General features: G+C 48.1%; 7 protein-coding genes across 13 annotated transcripts; 4 read left to right on the top strand and 3 right to left on the bottom strand.

Annotated features, from left to right (window-relative positions):
* Positions 1 to 55: 55 nt before the first annotated feature.
* FOXG_00301 (uncharacterized protein) lies at positions 56 to 1,345 on the top strand (the record flags this gene model as incomplete). The annotated part of the gene is made up of 1 exon (XM_018376556.1): positions 56 to 1,345. The coding sequence occupies one exon, from the start codon at positions 56 to 58 to the stop codon at positions 1,343 to 1,345; it is 1,290 nt and encodes a 429-aa protein (XP_018232146.1).
* A 1,515-nt stretch (positions 1,346 to 2,860) lies between these two features.
* On the top strand, positions 2,861 to 3,067 carry FOXG_17848 (uncharacterized protein; the record flags this gene model as incomplete). Its single annotated transcript, XM_018397851.1, has 1 exon — positions 2,861 to 3,067. One exon carries the CDS (start codon positions 2,861 to 2,863, stop codon positions 3,065 to 3,067), a length of 207 nt encoding a protein of 68 aa, XP_018232145.1.
* Positions 3,068 to 4,325: 1,258 nt separating this feature from the next.
* FOXG_00300 (serine/threonine-protein phosphatase 2A activator 2) lies at positions 4,326 to 6,404 on the bottom strand. The gene has a single exon (XM_018376555.1). The coding sequence runs from the start codon at positions 6,314 to 6,316 to the stop codon at positions 5,033 to 5,035; it is 1,284 nt and encodes a 427-aa protein (XP_018232144.1). The 5' UTR covers positions 6,317 to 6,404; the 3' UTR covers positions 4,326 to 5,032.
* An 80-nt stretch (positions 6,405 to 6,484) lies between these two features.
* Positions 6,485 to 8,651, top strand: FOXG_00299 (uncharacterized protein). Its single transcript, XM_018376554.1, has 3 exons — positions 6,485 to 6,900; positions 6,959 to 7,116; positions 7,171 to 8,651. The coding sequence occupies exons 1-3, from the start codon at positions 6,711 to 6,713 to the stop codon at positions 7,573 to 7,575; spliced, it is 753 nt and encodes a 250-aa protein (XP_018232143.1). The 5' UTR covers positions 6,485 to 6,710; the 3' UTR covers positions 7,576 to 8,651.
* Positions 8,652 to 9,375: 724 nt separating this feature from the next.
* FOXG_00298 (NAD+ kinase) lies at positions 9,376 to 13,464 on the top strand. The gene has a single exon (XM_018376553.1). The coding sequence runs from the start codon at positions 11,061 to 11,063 to the stop codon at positions 13,113 to 13,115; it is 2,055 nt and encodes a 684-aa protein (XP_018232142.1). The 5' UTR covers positions 9,376 to 11,060; the 3' UTR covers positions 13,116 to 13,464.
* Positions 13,465 to 13,586: 122 nt separating this feature from the next.
* On the bottom strand, positions 13,587 to 16,473 carry FOXG_00297 (uncharacterized protein). 6 transcript variants are annotated; one of them, XM_018376548.1, is made up of 5 exons: positions 15,956 to 16,409; positions 15,757 to 15,868; positions 15,163 to 15,644; positions 14,515 to 15,114; positions 13,724 to 14,451 (listed from the first exon to the last, which is right to left on the bottom strand). In XM_018376548.1, exons 1-5 carry the CDS (start codon positions 16,141 to 16,143, stop codon positions 14,142 to 14,144), a joined length of 1,692 nt encoding a protein of 563 aa, XP_018232137.1. In that variant the 5' UTR covers positions 16,144 to 16,409; the 3' UTR covers positions 13,724 to 14,141. The 6 variants fall into 6 exon arrangements, with proteins under 6 accessions (XP_018232136.1, XP_018232139.1, XP_018232138.1 ...); XM_018376547.1 differs by having other exon boundaries at positions 13,587 to 15,114; positions 15,956 to 16,473; XM_018376552.1 differs by having other exon boundaries at positions 15,163 to 15,868; positions 15,956 to 16,410.
* Positions 16,474 to 18,817: 2,344 nt separating this feature from the next.
* On the bottom strand, positions 18,818 to 21,112 carry FOXG_00296 (GTP-binding nuclear protein GSP1/Ran). Of its 2 annotated transcripts, XM_018376545.1 has the most exons (6): positions 20,362 to 21,112; positions 20,116 to 20,239; positions 19,883 to 19,975; positions 19,678 to 19,831; positions 19,419 to 19,624; positions 18,818 to 19,358 (listed from the first exon to the last, which is right to left on the bottom strand). In XM_018376545.1, exons 2-6 carry the CDS (start codon positions 20,176 to 20,178, stop codon positions 19,224 to 19,226), a joined length of 651 nt encoding a protein of 216 aa, XP_018232134.1. In that variant the 5' UTR covers positions 20,179 to 20,239; positions 20,362 to 21,112; the 3' UTR covers positions 18,818 to 19,223. The 2 variants fall into 2 exon arrangements, with proteins under 2 accessions (XP_018232134.1, XP_018232135.1); XM_018376546.1 differs by having other exon boundaries at positions 20,116 to 20,799.
* Between the last annotated feature and the right edge of the window lie 160 nt (positions 21,113 to 21,272).

Here is a 21,272-nt window from a genome sequence, read left to right as displayed (position 1 = left end):
CCACGCGCTTCTCAATTCGCATAAGTTACAGTATTCCCCTCTCAAGGCTTCTTTCATGTCTACACAAGACGATTACTTCCTAGACAACTTTGATGTTTATCAATTTCCGCGACCTCCAACCCGCCAGGGAGAAACATCTGCTTCTTCATCTACCTGTGATCCAAAATCATCCATGGAAGCCCCTAGTGAGCGTAGCCTTCCATTGCGACCCTCGAGAAAGCCTGCAACTAGAACTTCGCGGCTTGATACTCCCCCGTCCTCAGACCTGGAAGATGAGGGCACCCGCAGCCCTCAATATTTCCGTGACAAAAAGCTTCCGGCATTACCTCCCCAGAAGCCTCCGACGCCAGAGTCTTCACCAGAGCTTCGTCCGGTTCACATTGCTCAACTTCGAGCATCCAGGTCTATCGACTTTCTGAACAAGGCAGTTTGCAGGGACATCCGCCGCCATTTTACCAAAACTCTGGATCAGAGGCCACTTCGAAAAGCTATCAGTCAGACTAGCCTGGAAGACACCACAAATAGGCTCTCCATCACTAGCTCTACACTCCGAGAACCGGACTTCAACGAGTTTTTCAACCTCAGTGATGATGATATTGCTGAATCGGCTCCCGCAGATGCGGATGCGGTTGAGACATCAACATACGCCACTGCTCCTTCTGCCCCCGACTCTCCTCGTTCTTCCCTCCTGACACTCACCCCACCTTATGCAAGCAAGCCTGCAACTGCTGCAGCATTTGAGGCGGCTAGGATTGCTAAACGCTACAACTTCGATCTCGTTTACGTGGTCAACTTATGGACTGACTATGAGCGACTTAATTCTGAAAGTCCTGCCAGCATGAACTCACTAAGCAAGAAATTTGGACCCTTGTCTGGTCGCCTCCTCGCCGCTTATGGACTGGAAAATGTCAACCTGCCTTTCCAAATATCAACGACAGCTCATAGCAAGATTTTGAAGACTCCAGGTTGGATCGAGTATCGCGCAAAGGAGGTCCGTAATGACGAATTTGCGCGAGGCTATGCCTGCGCTTTCTACACTGGCGAGTGTTCAAGAGGGGGCTCTGTCATCTCGAGAAACTCTTCTTCTTCAACATGCTCTGTCCAATCTATGAACACTGACCGTGGAATCATTTTCGCGGCGTACCGAAAGCCGCGAGCTGACGGAAGCTTACTTGGGATTTCTTCTGGCCCTGCCGATCTTGTCAACGTTCACAAGGATGCGGAGGCGCTTGTTGAAATGCTCGTGGACATCCATGTAACGAATAGACTCCGAGAGCCTCAATCGCGTTGCCACCAATCAGAAGAGACAGGCCCAATGCCATCACAGCGAGTTGGGCGTCTGTGAGGCCAACAGCAGGCCTCATCCTTACAAACCACATCACAACGAGATACGTTTACACGACTTTATTTCATTTGTCTTTCATGCGAGCAGGTCATACTTCGCTACGATATTATTGCGAGTTTTGCGTTTACTTGTTTGACTCAAGATACCACAACGGGCGGTCACCTGTCGATTTTCGTTACACGTTACAGTCATGAATGGGCGTCACGATTGATATTGCCAGGTCGTTTTTGTACGCCGGCACAAATTTGAGGAATGCGGTTATGGAGCCAACGAAGGACATATTAATGCGCCTCACGTAAGGGTCGGTAATAGTTTGTCATCTATAAGCCATTGATAGGTAATGTGTGGATGAACTATACTTGATGCTTGATGCATTATGGTTAAGGAAAGCAATGAGATGTTTAGTCAACCCAACCTCACTATGATAATATAAATGAACAAAACTTCTTAATGCCTCTCTTCATGCCATTCGAGTCATTATTGGTACCAGCGTCGAAGGCTCTCTTGGGAATATGACTGCTATTTGAAACCACCTCAATGCTCCTTGGAGTGCCACCCCTTACCCCTGTTCGTGCTTTAAACATACGGTCGAGAGTACCAGGATAAATGATAGTGAAGAACCATAAATTGGCTTATGGAACTTTGGGAGCTCCAAAGAAGTTAAGGGGCTATGGAGTATACCGCGTATAGACAGAAAGAACAACCGAAAGAGCCTGGCTGGACATTATGAGTGGGATAGGGGATACTCGCACCATGCCCATGAGAGTCATATCTATTATCAGCCAATCCAACCGCAGTGTAAGCTGACCCCGTGGTATATTTTTGGACGGTCACATCTAGTCTATTATCTAGATTGCAGCATTGATAGAGCCTAAAAACAGGGCATGGTCCTTCCGCCCATTAAAGGTTTGCTCACGAGATCACAAAATCTTCAGGCGATCATTTGTAACCTCTCATATCTTCATGGTCAAAAGAGAGAGCATTCCTTTCGACCCCAATTACTGACAGTGGCACTTGCATATGTATGTGTATGTGTATATATGTATATATATATCAGTTCTTACTTTACGTACTTTGTCTTCATCCAGAGAGCTTGAGCAACTCATAAGGGGGTGAGGAGATATCGGACGCTGATTGGCGATAGCAGGCGTTCAATAGTAGATCAGCTCGAGAGTTGCTGAATAGGTATTTGCAACATACCTAGTAGGCACCGACTATCACTTGAATGAGGGAACTCTCTGAGCGCTCTGGCAATTAAAAACCTCGTAGATCTGAGATGCGAAATGTAGGAGCGACGAGTTCCCAGCTTGTAAGCTTCCAGGGCTATCTTCGCCGTGATTTATTCTCCTAATTCGAAATGTTGGATTCATGATGACTTACATATTAAGTGTGGCCTGTCACGTTTATGTCAACTTTCTAGATCGGTCATTGTCGTCTTGGCACACAGAGTCAAGTGACTCCGCAGCAGTCAATGATGTGCACTGCCGTGCAGTCTTGCAACTACTTATTTGAGCCATGGAGAATCTTAGGGCGAATACCGTTGAAGCCCCAGATACCCTCCAGCAGACGGATGACCAAGAAGAATCTGAGAAAGACGAACGCGACCTCCTACCTGACTATCAGGGAGCTGAAGATTCCGGCGATGGCCACTGTAAGAAGTCTAGCGTGAAGGAGGATGCAGATGTGAAAGAAGACCCGGTCACTGACCTTGGAGCTAAGTGAGCATGAGATATAAAGAAGTGAGAGGGGCATTTGCGGAACTACTATGGGCGTTGTTGAGATCTTCTTCAATCGACGATTAAGTTCGGTGGAATTGAGATTGCATCACCAGAACTAGATGGCTTTCATCCCAGTACCCTCTGAGAATGGTTTTCCAGTCAATTATGCCCATCTAATACGCGCATCGTTTGAAATCAACTACGACTTATGTATAGACAAGTCTTAGATAAACTCGAGCCGAATGAGAAAGCTTATTATTTCCATAGGCGATTGCCCTATACCAAGTCACTCTATGGAGATAAATTATCTCCTTAGTAAGTACACCCTACATTCTGATTGAATCTCAGGACGCAATACAACTTGTAGCAACAAATAGATGGCTGGAGTGGGTTAAGTAGATTGACTACAGGTCCCACCGTAAGATATTGAACCTGTTGGGTGTCAGTCATATTATGGGAGAGAAACGTTAATCGTCTATCTTTCTTCCATATGCCTCTCTCTTGTCTCCCGGTTACAAGAAGAGTTTTGAGTAATAGAACATCTACGAATATGGACTGTTTGTTATTGGGCTTGGTCACGATAGGGGTTAGGTCGGCTTCCTCAGGAGATATCTGTGCTGATATTCTTATTCCGGGAAGAAAGATACGGTATAACAGAATGATAACGCTCAAGTATTCACCGAATGATACCTTAGCATGTCTTCTGTTGTTTAAACGATTGCGGCGCGTTTCTACGATGGATCTCATATTCTCCCTCCAAACTCGATCGTCCTGGGCCGGGAACATATCAGCCATAATTTTCACGTATCTCATGTCAGAATCTCTGTCCCTTTGAGATTATTTAGGGAGAGTTCTGAGGTTCGCGCCCCCCTTCATTAGCTTGTCAACTTTGCCGCTCTCGCTAAGTATGGTGAAAATCAATGCTAATCGTCCGGTGGTCACCCCTTAGGCAGCCAGAAGACCCAAAACCCTTGCATCAGGAAGCGAAAAAGCAACGATTAAAGACACTACTAAGTCTGCCTTAGATTATGAAGTTGTAGGTTCTCTGACGGCTCTTTGTTATTTCTGTTCCTCGACCTCGACAGCTTCTGTAGAGTGACTGACGAGTGTTGCTTTCGTTATGGGGTGCTAAAGTACCAGCCGCCTTGACCAGAGGATTAATGATAGCCCCAGGCAGGCTTGAGTTGACCATCTGGGGAAGCATAATTAGCAATAGATTCCAACGTATTGTTAATAGCATTTGAAGTCTGACCAGCATGGTTGCCCCTGTTGCTTTCCACCCTTCACAACGTTGAAATCAGGAAATAGTCTATCTTCAATCTCAGCTTTGACTTGAGGAACTTGTCTATGAACTCGAAGGTCTCCTCTCTCAAATCAGTTTGTTCTCAATCCTGATAAATTCGTTAACGTCAAGGGTCTTTTATCCCTAGCCAACGTTTGTCTTCCTCCGTGGGTCTGTGGGGATCATGCCATGGAGAGCTTCCGCACGATTTGCCAGAGCCTGAACCTCGTTGAGTTTATGTATTGTTTCACCCATGGCCTTCCTGAGCCCTTCAGATTATTTTGGAGTATCTTGCATCCGCTGAAAACATTGCGACTGAGTTCGTTATAACTTCACTGGTGACCTGGCCTAGAGAGTTTGACCACTTCGTTTGCACGATGGAGGACAGTCAACACCTCTTGGTAAGGTAATCTGGATAAGCCTAATATCTTGAACTCAACAGAGGTTAGATCTCGCGGGCTCTCTAATGGTTGTCTTACTACAAACCATTCGTTCTGCGTGTAATACTCCGTGTGACGAACTCTGAACCACGGAGCTGGAGAGGCTAGTCAGAGCATGAGCCAAATGGCTATCAAGTCACCATTCATTATTTGCATAAGCAGTATAAAGTGTCACGAGGCCACGGTGCGAGGTACAAGTCTACAACCTAGTGAATCTGTATTGATCGTTGATTTGGCGGTGGCGACATTAGTCGAATGGGATTCTTCGCAATCCCTGATCACCACCCCTCTTTTTCATCTCTTGGGCAGCAGCGATACTGCTCGGAACCTTGATACCACAGCAATCACCCCAACCTGTGCCATCGTGAGCCTTTCCAGTGTGGTCATGGCCCTCGTGTGGATCATGTTCGGCATTCTCGTCTTCCCCAGTACCTGTGTCTTCGCTCATGCCATCTGCTGCTGGCACGAGAGATCCAAAGAGGAAATGCTGCATGACAGGTAGCTTGCCCAAGACTTCAGCGACGAACATGCGACGCATGCCACCATCGATCTTTGTCCACGATCTCGCTGATGAGATATCGTCTAGCATGGGACTGTGCCATCTCAGACCCTTGACGGTCTTTGTGCTGTTTACAAAGCTGACCTGGCCAAGATACATGTAGTCGTGACCAAACTCCTCAAGGGTAAGGTCTTGATGGATAGCTCTTGGGGTAATGTATGGGTGGTGCAAAAGCTGTGTGGCACCGAAAAGAAAAGGGAGAAACTGGTAATCATCAAGTCCCCAAACTCCATGTGATCCCGCAGGCTCAAGGTAATAAGTCATCTGGATGACACGCATCACCTCAAGGTAGCGCACGAATACACGGAGGACGAGGGGTTTGAAGTCGGATTGCTTTAACAAGCCCAGCTGGTAAAGGCAAAGGAGCCAAATCATGAAGTTCAACTCGTGACCAGATCCATAGTCAATTCGGTTTCCGTTACCGAAAGACTGGCAGAAGTATGTAGAGAGCTCGGCGATAGCTCCCTCGTCTTGTACGCCGATCTCTCGATGCCAAGCTGCACTGTTGCTTTGCGCAAGCTCGAGAAGGCCGCGGAACGCCTTGTTACCAAATCTTGATCCACCTTGTTCGTTCGGAGGTGATTTAGCTACCAGCTGTTCCGTCTCATCGAGGATATGTAGTATGACCTTGAGATGGCTGCTCAGGTCGGCGTCTCGAACTGCAGAGTTGGGAGTGTCGACCACAGACTCTGCTAGCCCAAATACCCAGGCCGTAATGAGCTCATATGTTGGTGAAGACAAGAAGATATCATGATCCTTTTTTGACAAGATTCTTCGCGACGGTGCCTTGAAAGTCCAATCGGACGTATCGGGTGGCGTTGGTAAGGCGGGTGTTTCGGGAATGGGAGTAGGATTGGAGGTAGCTGAGCGTCGCTTTCGAGGTTCGAGCTTCGGAAGTCGGTCTTTAAGATTTGGTATTGATGATGCTTCGCCTTGTAATGGTGCGGACTGGGTAGAAGCTTGCGAGTCCATATTGTGAGAGTTGATCTATTGTTGATAGGTAGATGTAGATGTAGAATGGAGGTTCATTGAGTGTATCGTGAAGGCTGCATGTCATGAGTTGTGGAGCCATGATTGGCAGCCACCTCTGCGGGTAGCTTCTAAACTGCCCCACTATCAAGAAATCCGTAACTTCGATATCGAGCCAACAAACTCATGGAGACTCTGGGGAACTCACTCTTTTGCTAAATTCCATTAATTCATTTTCCCTCCTCTGAGTTACCTCGCTCAACCACATTTTCAAAATCCAACCTTGTATCTCCTACCGCTCCATTACCCTTGTCCCGTGCGCTACGCTGAGCTAAACTCCAAAAATCCAAGAAAATTTCCAGCCTTACACGACTAAATCGTCCCAACACCAACAACAATGGCTCCTTTAGCTGAACCTGCAGCAGAGCTGTCACATCTTGCCAAAGCTGACGGCTCTGCGACATTCTCATACGGGGGATATGCCGTGATAGCCGCTGTCAATGGCCCTGTAGAAGCCCAAAGACGAGATGAGAATGCCTTCGAGGCTCTAGTGGACGTCATTGTTCGTCCTGCCGCTGGCGTTGGAGGTGAGATCCCCGACATCCCTTGTTACAGAATAGCAATTCCTTATGCATGTTGCAACAGGTACCCGTGAGAGACAGCTTGAGTCAATCATGCAGGCAGCGATCAGGCAACTTATCCCTGTGAGAGACTACCCTCGGTGTGTGATCCAGATCACTCTTCAGGTAGCGGAGACACCTGAGAATGCCTACGTCAACGCAAAACTGGTCCAGGCACAGTTGGTAAGCTTCAATGTCAAAACTTTGGTGGTATCGATAAGCTAATGCTCGTTGCAGAATCTCCCTATCATTCCTGCACTTCTTCACTCTGCCATCCTGGGACTCCTCAGCGCTGCCATCCCTCTGAAGAGTATTGGCGCGGCGACCCTTCTTGCTATTCCAGAAGAGGAGGGCAAGGACATTATCGTCGATCCAAGCGCTGTCGATATTGATCATGCTAAGTCGGTTCACGTTCTCGGTTTCACTTCTCATGATGAGTTGCTCTTGTCGGAGAGCGAGGGCGCCTTCACTCCCGCCGAATGGACCAATGTTCTTCAGCTTGGACAACGTATATGCTGCGAGCATCAACAGCCTGGTTTCGATACAACCATGTCCGGCGATGACATGGAGTCAAGAAGCATGAGACAGTTCATCCGCTCTGTCATGGAAGCGAAGGTGGCGGAGGATCTCTACTGGAAATGATACACCAAACCATGTGCATGATATCCCACGCTCGGTATTTCCAACATGCTTCTCCCGCCAAGATGATAATCAAACTCTCGTCTAGGCGCCCAGCCTCGGCTGGCTTACCAACCTGATCAATCTCAGCGCCAGCACGTGGCGAAGGCTTACCGCATTTTGAGGCCAACCTCAATCCTGAGAAAGAGGGTCAAACCCTCAACGATCAAAACGACCATTGTACTAGTATTAAAACCGCCAAGCATAGTTGGCAGAGTCTCGGGACTTTCTGATCCGGGCTGCTATCGGATAAGCTCTGGATATAGCGGCTCCTCAGTGGGCAAGTTCCTGGTTCTGTGTTTCACCACGGCATCAGAAATTGTATGGGCGGTCTCAGGCCGATTTGGAGGTCGAATCTGTTTACGAAGGATCAAAGATACCATTGAATTTCGCAACATTTTTGATTCACATTTTCACGATCGTATTTTACGGTAGCTGGTTGGTTATCGTAACTTGACACTCTAAGACGTGATGCGCTTTTACGTTCTCTAACAGGGGGTTGACAAACACTAGGGTTTGCATTGAGATAACAACTGTCCAGTCAAATGTGATATTTCCTTGCAATTACCTAACATGGTGTTTAGCAATGTTTTCGAATGCATGCCTGGATCTCTGAGTGCTCAACAAGAGCTGAGTTGAAGTTGAGAAGCTGAGACGAATTGCCACGCCTTTGCCCAACGATGTTACATTGGTTATCGCCCTCGAGATTTCGCCGACATGTTTGGTAAACAACCTGTTACCTAGCTTGGCGCCACGAATACTGATACCTGGTGTCACAATCGCTAAAGGTTTATCACAACTAAGGTTACAACGAGTAAGCTCGGGGCCTGAGGTCGACGATCTACAGAAGAAAGTTTCAAAGGACCAGGACGTGAACATCAAGTTGACGAACATTGTATAATTTATGCCAAACCCTTCTAAAATACATAATGTGCATTATCGTTGGATCGAAAACGATTAAGCCACTGCAGCCACAGAGGGAGCATTGGGCGCTACTGAGACCATGAATCAACATACTGGGGAAATCTGCAACGACCCTGAACCGTTGAACCGTTGAAAAGCAAGACGGTCCTCAGGGAGCAAGAAAACTTCAGGCCCTAAGCTTAGGTGTCAAAAATAATTAGTCTAAAGGTTAGTTAAGTCTCACCTAAGTTTACCCAAGTCTTTTTGTCATTTAGGATTGAGGTGCCAAGTTTTCTTGCCTCCCCTTGACGGTGCCCACTTGACAACTGTTAGTTCCACTTTCCCGCACGGTTATAACAGAGAAGTATAAGTGGTTGAGTTGAGCCGCGGCTATGGACCCATTGGTTAAGGATCCATAGAACATTAACAACTATATGATATGATTTTGATATCTTATTGATATCTTATTGACATCGATTAAGGGAATACTATTTGTTGTTTCTCCTGCCTTGTTGACACTAGCATAGTACTTGCTAATTCGCCTAGTCTATAACCACATACCTCGTTGGGTCCCTGTACAGAGACTGCAACATGGTTTCCAATCGACGTCTCAACAGGCGCTAGACGAGGAAAAGATTTTGTGACAAGGAGTTCTAGGCTGAGAAAGGGGTTACCAGGGTCGATCCTCCAGTGGAAGGGGCTGGACTGTCCATGACGGGAGCCTTTCCTTTCCCAAAGCTGGGACCCTGGAGCTAAAACACAGGGGATAGAGGCGGGTTTTATAGCTCGCGATATTCGAAAACACACGCAAGGAAAATGAAGGCAGAGTATTAAAGCCCAGCTAGAGCACACAGCAAATTCCTGGGTTCGGTAGCCGGTCTCAACACTCTCTTTCGAGCACTCATATTTTGTTCTTCTTTACATTGATTGTAATCACGCGTTCGCCGACAAGACTCTGTGAGTCTCGTGCAAAATCGCCCACTTTATTTTCATCTTCGCCTCTCGCTTACGGCCTCTTTTGTATTCCTTCGCTTGGTCACCGATATTCTTGGTTCGCTTGCTGCGTCTCTGTCTTCTTTGTCACAATCCCCCATTGGCGCCAAGTAGTTTAACCTGTTGGTTCTCATATTCTTTTTTGAGGGCTGAATCTGTTCGACAACCTATCTTCTTCGCTGGTCGTTGAAAACTTACATCACATATTTGTGGCTTGCAGCTTTGGACTGGCGGCCGCGTAGTGTTGTGTTACATCTGCACTGCAGCCAAAAGAGCTCCCGGAATCCTTGCCTTGTTTTCTTTTCTTTGTGTGGCTCTTCGCTGTTTCTTCCCGAAATTCCGGTTGCACTTTGTGGATTGCAAGAAGGTTCTTTTCCCAGCCTCAACCTTGATTCAACTGCCGCCGTGACGTTGAATTTGAGCAACATATAAAGTCGGCAGCCGAACACTAGAACCAACAAGATCAACCAACAGCACGACCAACAACCTCAGGATCTAGTCTAACCAGTCTCTTGGTGCTTGATCCCAGCTGCTCACATCACCCACGTGTATCGTGTATTGCTGCGACTAAAGATTCTCATCACAAGCACCACCAATAGCGGCGTGTCCCTCCCGCTCGGCTCGGCTCTTGCGTCTCGAGAAGCTATCGACATCCCTGGCGTATCTCCGTGAGTGGGTGTCTCATCCCCGCAACAGACTGGGGTTCCCGGCGAGATTTGGCAACGGTCAGAAAGATAGCTTGTCACGGGGGGTTACGGATATCACTTTTCGATTTCTCGATTCTTCGATTTCCAAGAGTGGGCTGCTACCGTTTTTCCTAATTGGATATTCTGCACCCTGCCGCACTGCGCTGCATCGAGGCGAGATTATTGGACGAGAGTCTATTAATATCTTGATATTCAGGGAAAACGGTGACTGATTGATTCAGTACATCAACCGCTCTATAGGCACATCCTTGTATTCCATTCGGGGGATCACAGGGAAGCGAGGTAACAAGAGACTTGCACTGCGACGTCATCTGTATCTTGCTTTGTCAGGCCAGCCCCTGGAGGGTTCACTCCTTGCGTGCAGCGCAAACTGGAATTGAGATTCGATCGTCGGAACGTGGTCGGTACTGTACCTGATACGGTTACAAGTACGGCATTGCATTGGCATTCACACTTATCAACTCCGAAGCTTTTCTCCGCTTGTCTCCGCGGCCCGCTCACCTGTGTCGGAATTCCCATCGGCCAAGCTTACTGCTTATCGCCGCCAGGATTCATCGAAAAAATTCACTTAGCAGTGAACAAGTTCGCTTGAACAAAAAGTCGGGTGAACAATCAAGTATTGTGCGGGAAAGCACACGATAAAAAACAGAGACAACGAGAGAGATCGCGTGCTCCGTCACATTGGACCCCCATCTAATTTTGGGATTTTATCCTATTTAGGGTCCTGGTCTAACATCCCCCATCTGTTCCACGTTACGGATCACTTACAGGGCCTCGTCCACCAATTCCTTTGCCCCCTCCCCTCCAAGTCTACCTACCTTAGTCTCCTCCGCCAGCAACGGAAGTATGACAGGCGTACTGTCTCCCACGGCTCTCCACCCAGCTCTTGGCAGCCCCCGAGACAACGGGTATTGCTTGTCTCCTGCTCGCTCTTCCCATTCACCTGTCCTTAAGAGGAGCGCACTCGCCGATACAAGTTTAAGCTCGGACACTGTTCAGACCACACAATTAGAAGTTGAGCAGCCAAGTGTGTTTTCAACATTGTCCCCATCCCCTTTGTCGTTGTCAGTCTCGGATCGTTTAAAACCTCAAACTCTCCTGGAAGATTGTGGAGCCTCTACTTTGTCATCTGCCCCAAAAGATACAACTTCGTTAAGCTCGCCCTCTTTACAATCTTCCACTTCACCATTACCCTCGTCAACTGCATATCAATCAGCTTCGTCTTCTTCAACTCAGAACGACGCCCTTCGGTCTAATTCTGGCCCGAGGGCTTTGGCTTCGGTGATCCGACACCACAAACCCGACGCTCTATCACTCGCACTCCCACACACAAACATGCCTTCTCTTCGCCAGACGGAACCTTCAGAGTCTGACTCTCAACCAGCCTCTTCCGCTGGCCCCCTACCTGGCTTCACGAGTGTGTCTAAGAACTCTACCGCTGCCACGCCTTCGCAAAGCCTAACTGATGCCCTCAATGACCTCGCCAAGTCTCGCTTGACCGCAGGCGCCATTAACACACCCAACACCGCCCGGACTTACACTTCCACCTCTAGCAATGACACAACTTCATCTGATATGGCCGCTACCATTCTCGCCTCAACTTTACAGTCGCCATGTTTCTACCATCAGCGATTTGCTGATGCTGTCGACATCGGCAAGGTCCTCGAGGAAATCAAGAATGATGTTTCCATGTCACATTCGCGTCTTGTCGCGACTGCAACTGGTGTTCGAGAGGTTTCCAAGCAGCTTCAGCGTCGTCCCATCAAGCGCGCAGTCCGCAACATCATGATTGTCACCAAGGCACGCGACAACCAGCTCGTCTACCTTACTCGCGAGCTTGCCGGGTGGCTTCTGCGAACCCCACGTTATGGCTCCGACCTCGGCGTGAATGTCTACGTCGATGCTAAGCTTCGCAACTCACGACGTTTTGATTCATCTGGTCTCCTCGCCGAGAACCCCCGCTTCCAGCACATGCTCAAGTACTGGACACCCGATCTGTGCTGGAGTCAGCCTGAGAAGTTCGATCTTGTCTTGACTCTTGGTGGCGATGGTACCGTCCTCTTCACCTCATGGCTCTTCCAGCGCATTGTACCTCCTGTGCTCTCATTCAGTCTGGGAAGTCTAGGTTTCATGACCACGTTTGAGTTTGAGAAGTACAAAGAACATCTCAACAGAGTCATGGGCGATGATGGCATGAAGATTAACCTCCGCATGCGCTTCACGTGTACTGTTCATCGCAGCAATCGTGGAGCCGGTGCTTTGGACGCACCCAAGCTCGAAGAACCTGAGCAATTCGAAGTCCTTAACGAACTCGTCATCGATCGTGGTCCTTCCCCCTATGTGTCCAACCTGGAGCTCTATGGTGATGATGAACTCCTCACTGTTGTACAAGCCGATGGTTGCATCTTCTCCACCCCAACTGGCTCTACAGCATATTCTCTATCTGCCGGTGGCGCTCTTGTTCACCCTGACATTCCTGCCATCCTTCTTACACCCATCTGCCCTCATACTCTATCATTCCGACCCATGGTCCTTTCTGATACCATGGCTCTCCGAGTTGTTGTTCCTCGGAATTCTCGAGCCACTGCCTATTGCGCTTTTGATGGCAAGGGTCGACTCGAGCTGCGACAAGGTGATCACGTCACAATCACTGCCTCTCAGTACCCCTTCCCTACTGTGACACGCACCGATACAGAGTGGTTTGACAGCGTGAGCCGTACTCTCCGCTGGAACGTCAGAGCTTCCGCACAGAAGCCTTTCGATGCCGACACCGGAGATAGTTGCAACGATGATGACGATATCGGTTGGGACATTGACACCGACAGTGCATGCTACGCAAGTGAAGATGGGAGTGTCAGTGCCAGCCCCATCCGTCGGCAAATGAGCCTTCTGGGTATGTGAGGAAAGTCCATGGCATCAGCGGCCTTGGATAAGAGCTGGTTTTAGGCATGGTGTTGGCGGCGTTACAATTATTGTCTGTCATTTCAGATTATCTGGGTACGATGATAGATCAATTTTTTCTTCATTTTGATATAAGCGGAATGGCAAAGTGTGGTTTTGGAACTATAGCGGGAAATATTTAGACATTTAGATGTAAGACAGATTACGATCTCGTCAAGACAATACACGATATGTGGCCACATAACTCAACAGCAAGATGCCCATCAAGTGATAAGCGTAATCTCTCGAATGCTCGCTCACCATCTAGTGCCTCCTCAACTTTGAAGCAACAAAAGAGGGATATTGTAGGATTGGCGTTGATACGGACTCCTATGGTGCCTCGGGAAGTAACAGAAGCAATTTTTGGTATTTCTAAAGTGTCTTGAGAGGGTAATAATAATTTGATACATGAATATATTCCTACGGAATATCGTGTAATTTTAAGTTGCTGCTTCAATTTCGATAGGTTTCTGAATATGCTTATGTGCTTAAGCCAACTATGAGCGACGGCCGTCATTTCTTCTGTTACCTCGGTTTTTGCCCAAGTGCTATCACAGTATCATTCTATGTTGGCCATCATTGAACATTCCATTTCAAGTGGTAAACTGAGTCTTTCCTTGATGGTCTTGCGAGACAGTCTCTTATTGTCAATTCTTCTTCCATCCAGGAAGCCAAGTGACTGGCTCCGTTCTCCATCACATCAAGTAACAGTATGTGAATACGAAGATATTTACAAGCACAAATTCCAGGCGCCGAACTCTATCCCAAATCCCAAATCCCGTGCCGCCATGAATCAGGACTTTACCGAACATTATACAGCTGTAAACATCGAGAACCAGACTCGTGTGAGCCATGCAAAGTGATTCCTTATCTGCCACGGAAGAGGAAACGACAATGGTCAACCTAGGCTATATCAAAGTCATTTCGCTGTTTCCCGGTATTCCGTTCCCCAACATCTACAGATATAGTTTTCCCTTTATCTTTTCTTCACCTCCAAGCTCCTTGGCTAAGAGAAAGAAGACCTGCCACGCAGTCCATATCGGGCTTTTTACTAGGACTGATTGAACCTCGAACCATGTCTTGTTCCCTAGAAGACAGCACTGGTTTCATCCTGTCCTGGAAAATCTCCAATCCTTCTTTGACGATGGAACGTGGTCGTGTGGGCGCCATGTTTGCGCGGTTTGCGAGCAGGTTTGGGCTCTTTTGCTCCTGCAGGGCGCGGCCAACTCGTCGAGGGTTATCGCCAGCATGTTTGGGGGCAGGCGGCAGAGGTCGACGGTGGTAAGGATCCGGCGAACTGGTCTCTTCGTCAGGGCTCAAGTTCTCCTTATCCGAGTCACCACCTGTCGGAGAGACCAACATCGAAACCTTCACCTTGCCATGCTCCCTGTCAGCCTTTTCCCTTTCGTCCAAGTCCGCGTCGAGTCGTGAAATACTTGACCCAGTAGGATCCAGCTTTGCCTTCTTTGCCTGATGAGGTCGTTGGGGCCTTGTCATGGGAGCGTTGCGTTTGGCGTTGCTTGGTTGGAGAATCCCGCTCGTGGAACGAAGAATGTTAATAGCTGCAGCCGCCGATCCGTTCGACTCGTACTCGGCCTGCGCTGTCAGCTCATCACGGTTCTCAGCGTCCGCACATTTTTCCCAGGCATGCACATCACGAGACCGACCTCGCACAAGACTAGGAGGCAAACTGCTAGTGAGTTCCGACAGGGGAGGGAGAGTAACAGCGCTGCTACTACGTTGTAGGCCTCGTTGCAGACCACGCTGTCGCTCCTCAGGCAAGTATGGCGTTGTGGAGGACGGTCGAGGGGGTAATTCACGTGAAGGAGAGCCTTGGTTGGAGACTAACTCTGCCTTTCCGTCTAAGGATGTAGAGAGGTGAACCTTGGGCTGGCTTTGGGAGAGAGGGGTGGCAATGACACGATCAGAAGCGCATGAGGACGGAGGGAATGTATCAAATCTACTTTGATTAGTGAAGGCACACCGAGTATAGTCGTATGCGGCATACCTGAATGAATCGTCACCGCTGCGGGTAAAAGCAGCTGGCGTAGAGAAGGAAGTGGCCCCAGCATTCCACCGGTTGGACAGATAGCCAACATTACTAGATATAGAGCTTGACAAAGAATGGGATACATCTCGAGCTTCGTGTGGGAGAGTAGGATCGATGCGGTTAGGAGTGGCGTCAGAATAGTAGCGAAAACTGTCATGGCCAAGGGTGATTGGAGTGCTATTCACAAGGTCTGAGTGATATCGTGGCATGGAGGGTGTCCGGTCGAAATGTCGAGGGGGCACAGAGATGGGGTCTCCAAATCGAGATATAGAACGTTCGGACACTGGAAATGGACGTTCGGGTTTGCTTGGAGTTGTAGTGTGTGTAATTGGGTCGAAAGTTGAGGGATGCATAATTCCATGATGAAGAGCAGCAACTTCTCCCGGTGACAAAGGGCGAGATTTCCTGCGGTCATTCTGTCTTCGATTTTGAAACCAGATCTGGAGGGGATGATGTTAGTTTGGTAATTTCAAACCCCATGAGAAAACGCGTGGTAGGTCGCCATGTCAATGTCAAGATCTAATAGCAAATGCAATGTTGTCAATGCCATACCTGAACTTCCTTCTCGCTTAACGATACGCGCTGGACAATGTCCAGGCGCGCCTGTTTATCGGGTTTAGGGTTACTGCTGTATGCCTCTTCCAGAACCATTTTGTCTTTCGCCCTGCACAACGCCATCAATTCAAAATTAGCTCAGTCCTCCCAATACATCGCTGCAGCCAGAATTGAAATGTCAGGTAGATCAACATACGTTGTCCGTTTCCTTTTTCCCTTGGGATGCTTCTCCGAATCAGTTGCAGACACGGCTGAATTGGTTGACGCATCGGCGAGAGGAGGGAGACTCTGGGGCGTGACGGCGATGTCATGAAAACGCGGGGCCGGGGGAGCGTGTTTATCGGGCGTGGCGGCGAAAGAAGGGGATTTGGTAGGGTCGGCCATGATTGCGGTAGAGAGGAGGGTAATGGAGATGGCCTTATTGAAGATTCAGACGCATTACTGCCCAGTCAGAGAGACGCCAGAGTCGTATTCTGGAGAAGAAACAACAACAATCGGGAGATATCAATTTAGAGATAGGCTTGGAAGATGGGAGCGAAATCAAACCTGATGGTTTGAATGCTTTCTGAGATAATGATGAAGATGACAAGTGAAGAAGAGAAAGAAGAAAAACGAGGTTGTCTTGATGTTGGCAGGCGTGCTTCTAAAACGAGGCGGCCCGCCTAGGATGAGAGTCGTCCCTTCGTACCTAGGCCCTTGAGTGGAGTCCCCTCTGTACTCTGTAAGGAAACCCCATTTGTCTTGGAGGCTTTTGGCGCTTGTGCCTCCGCGTAAACCTTGTATAGTAAACGCGCACCCCTGTCAATTTACGTATCCATCCGCGTGTGGCTCCTGAGATGCTAACAGCTGGCGGCCACCTGCACCATACATGGATGATGACAAGAGCCAGCAGTAACAAAAAACCAACCTCCCCTACCGACCTTTCTAGATCTACATTATGTTCTTTTAGATTAGCTTTCCCGCCTTGTCTTTTTTGATAGCCCAGTTTTCAAAAAACGCGGTACATCAAGAGCGTGTCTTACCGCGTCTTGATTATTTAAGCTTTTCATATAAAATGTCTTATTCCAGATACATGAATGTTTTATCGGCCAGATACGAGAAAATCTGACTCGTCCCCTTACGTTAGGTAGGTAGTCTGGATGTGAAGCACTGTTTCCCCTTTCCTTTTGCACCACCCCGCAACAACATAAAAAGACGCGCGCTACAGGGCAATCACAACGCGTGAAATGCTAGGTACCTATAACTCTTATTTTTTTCCTGTCCCGTTTGAACTTTGAAGAGAAGGAAGGGTAGAGCACATAAGCCACGCAAGAAAGTTCGGTCTTGGTTTTTCTTCTAACAACCTTTTACTGATCGATATGCAGCTAGTCATCCCGTTGCATAGATTATGCATGCGGATGCATTTGAATATCAGTTAGGGACATGTTTCCGATTGCATTTTAGTCGTCTCGTGGGCGACGCAAAGAGACAAAATCACATAGTCTCATCAATCTTTCTCCATTCCCTTGATTCTCAGTTACCATGCTGCCCCACGTAGTCAATTAACAAGTGGTATTAGCGATCCTGGGGACCATCTCGTGGTCAATTGACACCCCTGTTTCATTAAGTGGCTGCATGCGCCAGCACGCAGGGGTGTCATGCCCGCCATCCATCCTATTTAAATAGGAACTTAACCTAAATAAACAAACACACTGCCAAGCTTAATCTCAAGTTCATTCTTCCATCAGCTGGATCCTTGTAATTGCTACTTTTGATATGAACCTCTAAATCCTCTACGTTCCATCATCGATTATCGAGGTTGGAGATCTCCAAAGTCGCCACTTTTGTGATATCGATTACTTAACACTTCGACGCCCACCTCAGTCTCTCGTATAACGGCCAGGTAGTTATGGATCCATTCACGGCTCCAATGTTTTGTATTGTTTTGATGGGTCCTCTAAACGCGTCTCACATCCGGGCTACTGCATCAACAAAAAAAACACAAACAGAGCATATATGTCAGTATTGAGACGCGCTTCGAAAAGCTTTGGGATGTCGTGCGCATTTTAACTTGGCCTTGGAATCCAAATTCCTCCTTTGCATCAAGGGTTCAAGTTAGTACCACCTGAGCACTGCAAGACTTGATTCACACATTCATCAAGGTCCTCTACTATCACGTTTTATTCCACAACGGAGGGAACTATGTCATGGTTTTAATGGTCGACTAGTAAGGTAACTTTGATGATCTTTTGAGTTAGAGTTCCACCGGTGTTTATTGTGTTATCAATCTAATCTTACGAATCAGCGTTCACAGAGAGCTGCTGTCGGCGTTATTGGCCAGTACGATCAGATCTACTTCTTACTAACCTAAGTTACCTTACCAGGGATTTCACGCCTATGTGCCGATGTCGACAACGAATTAAACATTGAACACATCTCCACATGGAGCCTTTGATATACATCGAACTTGTTCATTCATTACAAAAAAGGTAGGTATCCATTGTGTCGTGATCCATAGATACCGACGTTTAAGCTCAGCTCACTGGCATATTCGAAGAAATATCGCCACAAGAGATCAACAATGTTGATGCGATCTTCTCAAGTTGGACAATAACTATGGTCTTTGGCATGATGTCTCTTTTTGCGTTTGAGAAAACCTTATGGCTTGGTAATGAAAGTCCAGCCCTCTTTCGGACTCTCTACGAGCACAAGGAATTCTCATAGCTGTGCTCAAGGGCTGATCGAGCAGTGTACAATTCTGCTCACGTTTCGGCTGAAGATTACTGCAAGCCGGCAGGCTGCATGCAGAAGATGGGTAAAGTCAGAATTGTCAAATCAAGGGTGATAACTGAGCTTCCATAAGTCGTGTCACCACAGTACCAGCTTTATGTGATGAGGAAGGCTGAGTGCCGCAGCGCCTCCATACAAACGAAGAGCTGTAGGTTAACAATTCCGACAACTGGGGTTACACATATCTGTATGTAGGTATGCCAACCTCATCGTCACATGGGTGTCGGCGTTGACCGTACCTAGACTTCGATTTAAGTATCTTGAAACCTGCCCTTCTCTACTATGAATTGCTCGGAGCCGATCCTTTGCTTTGAACATGTCTTGTATCTTTTTATGATCACTTTATGCACAATAGCACGGTGAATTCCATCAAAGGGCCATTGGTCATTGTCTTAGCCAAGCCACGCAAACTTGGCCCTATTCGTTGTTTTTGGTGGAGGAAGTCTAGCTAAACTAAATAAGACACTGCTCTTTGCAGTGGTACCGTCCCTTGAGCCCCAAAGAAAGGCATGACGGCCTGTCTTTTGTGCCGCCCCATAATCACGCTACTGTAAACTCCAGGACTTTCGCCCTGTATCTCATAAATGGTCGTTTCGGCTGCCTATGTGCCATCCTCAAATACTGCCCATGCATCGTTCCTTGGATGTTTGGCAGCATCCTCCTCAACAAAAGTATTCCGTAACCACACGAGTCATTTACAGATCGTCGTCGGAAAGCTCACCAGGCAGAGGCATGGCGGCGGCCTCGTCCATCTCCTTGCGGTACTCCTCCAGGAGCTTCTCGTCGACCTGGGCAGTGGGGGGAGCCAGAGCGGGAGCAGCAACGAACTCCTATCATATCTGATTAGCATGTAGATTCAACTGTCAAGAGATCGTGAGATATTATCTTACAAGCTGAGGGTTTCCGACAAGCTTGCGGGCGAGCCAGAGGAAAGGCTTCTCGAAGTTGTAGTTGGACTTGGCAGAGATGTCGTAGTACTGGAGGTTCTTCTTGCGGTGGAAAGTGATGGTCTTGGCCTTGACCTTGCGCTCCTTCACATCGACCTTGTTACCGCAGAGAACGATGGGAATGTTCTCGCAAACTCGGACGAGATCACCTGGAATACTATTAATTGCGGGTTTGATGATATCATGGGCGGGGTGGACTCACGGTGCCAGTTGGGGACGTTCTTGTAGGTAATGCGGGAGGTAACATCGAACATGATGATACCGCACTGGCCGTTGATGTAGTAACCATCACGGAGACCGCCAAACTTCTCTTGACCGGCGGTATCCCAGACATCGAACTGAATCTGACCGAAGTTCTGTGATGGATTAGTGCCCCGCATAGGTCAACGTGGGGTCGCGAGACTTACGGTGGTGAAGCCAAGAGGGTGAACCTCGACACCGAGGGTGGCCATGTACTTCTTCTCAAATTCACCAGTCAAGTGACGCTTGACGAAGGTGGTCTATCGCACATGATGGTTAGTCGATGTTGATGCGTGATGGGGATCGCTTCATATCTCTTGAGAATCGACTTGACGGAGTAAAGCTCGACGGTCGTTGATAACATCGCGAAAGAAATGTTGCGTCATAGGATCCTACACACCTTTCCGGTACCACCGTCACCGACAAGCACGAGCTTGAAGGTAGGAGTCTGCTGCTCAGCCATCTTGATGGTTGTGTCTGTGGTGTTGTAGCGACAGATGCAGAGGATGTAAACAAGCGGGGTGCTGAGAGGCGTGAGTTAGCTTCTGTTGAGCGGTCGGCAACAGCGCAAGGCGATCGATCGAATGGGTATGGAATGAGATGGACGTCGGTACGAAGTGATGCTGAGGGAAGGGATCCTAAATACCTGAAAAAACCGTTGTTGACAATGTGGGTATACCCAAGATTGATTGACAAACTTTCAAGGTCGACCTGATGTTTTGAAGGCGGCGGGGGACTTTGGGCAGGGAAGGACCTCAAGCGAAAAATTCAGTCGCCCCTACCTACCTTAGAGTGGATAGGCTGCACGTGATACCCGCCCATTCAGTGCCTCCAGCCTGCTGCGAGTGATCCACCTTATGGCCTTCCATCGCCAGCCATTACCGTCACCGCCTTGGAGCAATTCTGTGTTATTATTGGGCACCGCCCAATCGATTCGGTCTTCTGCGTCTTCCTGTTCGCTGGCTCGATCCGTGCTGGGCTGCCTAGTGGTGCCTTGCTTGTTCGTCATTTTTCTTTGTGAGGTGATCTAAATGCTTGTAAGTCAGGCCTTGATCCATGCTTGCACCCCGATATCATGGATCGGGTGAGCTGGCTACCTAGCTGGCTACCTTACTCCATATTCTTTGCATCAATATGATTTAGTCAGCATTTCCAGGCACGCTCTAGTCATCTTTAGGTACCAATTCGTGCTGGGTATTACGAGCTTTTATTGGTCATTTTTACTCTTCCTGCAAGCTTTCTTGCTTCATCAATACTCAGGCTGTCATCAATGAACCTTGTCGTCATCTGACAAACAACTTTCCGTATCTGCTGGCCACCTCTTATCATGAGGCCATATACGGATTCCATGAGAGTGTCCAGCACACCTTGACTGTTTTCTAGACAACAAATACGAGGGCCATTGCTAATCTGCTGGCACCAACGAATACATACCTCATACAAAGTACCTTGATTAACATATTGTTAAATGATCATATACCAGTAGCATAGGTGAACTGTGAGGCCGCCTTCGACCAGTTACACATTTCCTCAAATTATGCCTGCCTACCTGCCTTC

Source organism: Fusarium oxysporum, chromosome 1 (genome assembly GCF_000149955.1).
Source record: "Fusarium oxysporum f. sp. lycopersici 4287 chromosome 1, whole genome shotgun sequence".
In the NCBI taxonomy this organism is placed as follows: Eukaryota; Fungi; Ascomycota; class Sordariomycetes; order Hypocreales; family Nectriaceae; genus Fusarium; species Fusarium oxysporum.
The sequence above is the reverse complement of the archived record's forward strand: the minus strand, read 5'-3'. Positions and strand labels throughout refer to the sequence as shown.

Coding starts and splice junctions, on each gene's coding strand:
- FOXG_00300 (XM_018376555.1), bottom strand. CDS start 6,316: ATGGACTCGCAAGCTTCTACCCAGTCCGCACCATTACAAGGCGAAGCA.
- FOXG_00299 (XM_018376554.1), top strand. CDS start 6,711: ATGGCTCCTTTAGCTGAACCTGCAGCAGAGCTGTCACATCTTGCCAAA. Junction 6,901..6,958: donor TCCTGCCGCTGGCGTTGGAG/GTGAGATCCCCG, acceptor ATGTTGCAACAG/GTACCCGTGAGAGACAGCTT. Junction 7,117..7,170: donor AACTGGTCCAGGCACAGTTG/GTAAGCTTCAAT, acceptor TGCTCGTTGCAG/AATCTCCCTATCATTCCTGC.
- FOXG_00298 (XM_018376553.1), top strand. CDS start 11,061: ATGACAGGCGTACTGTCTCCCACGGCTCTCCACCCAGCTCTTGGCAGC.
- FOXG_00297 (XM_018376547.1), bottom strand. CDS start 16,143: ATGGCCGACCCTACCAAATCCCCTTCTTTCGCCGCCACGCCCGATAAA. Junction 15,869..15,955: donor GGAAAAAGGAAACGGACAAC/GTATGTTGATCT, acceptor GGCGTTGTGCAG/GGCGAAAGACAAAATGGTTC. Junction 15,645..15,756: donor TAAGCGAGAAGGAAGTTCAG/GTATGGCATTGA, acceptor CATCCCCTCCAG/ATCTGGTTTCAAAATCGAAG.
- FOXG_00296 (XM_018376545.1), bottom strand. CDS start 20,178: ATGGCTGAGCAGCAGACTCCTACCTTCAAGCTCGTGCTTGTCGGTGAC. Junction 19,976..20,115: donor GTGACGGTGGTACCGGAAAG/GTGTGTAGGATC, acceptor CATGTGCGATAG/ACCACCTTCGTCAAGCGTCA. Junction 19,359..19,418: donor TTGTCGGAAACCCTCAGCTT/GTAAGATAATAT, acceptor CAGATATGATAG/GAGTTCGTTGCTGCTCCCGC.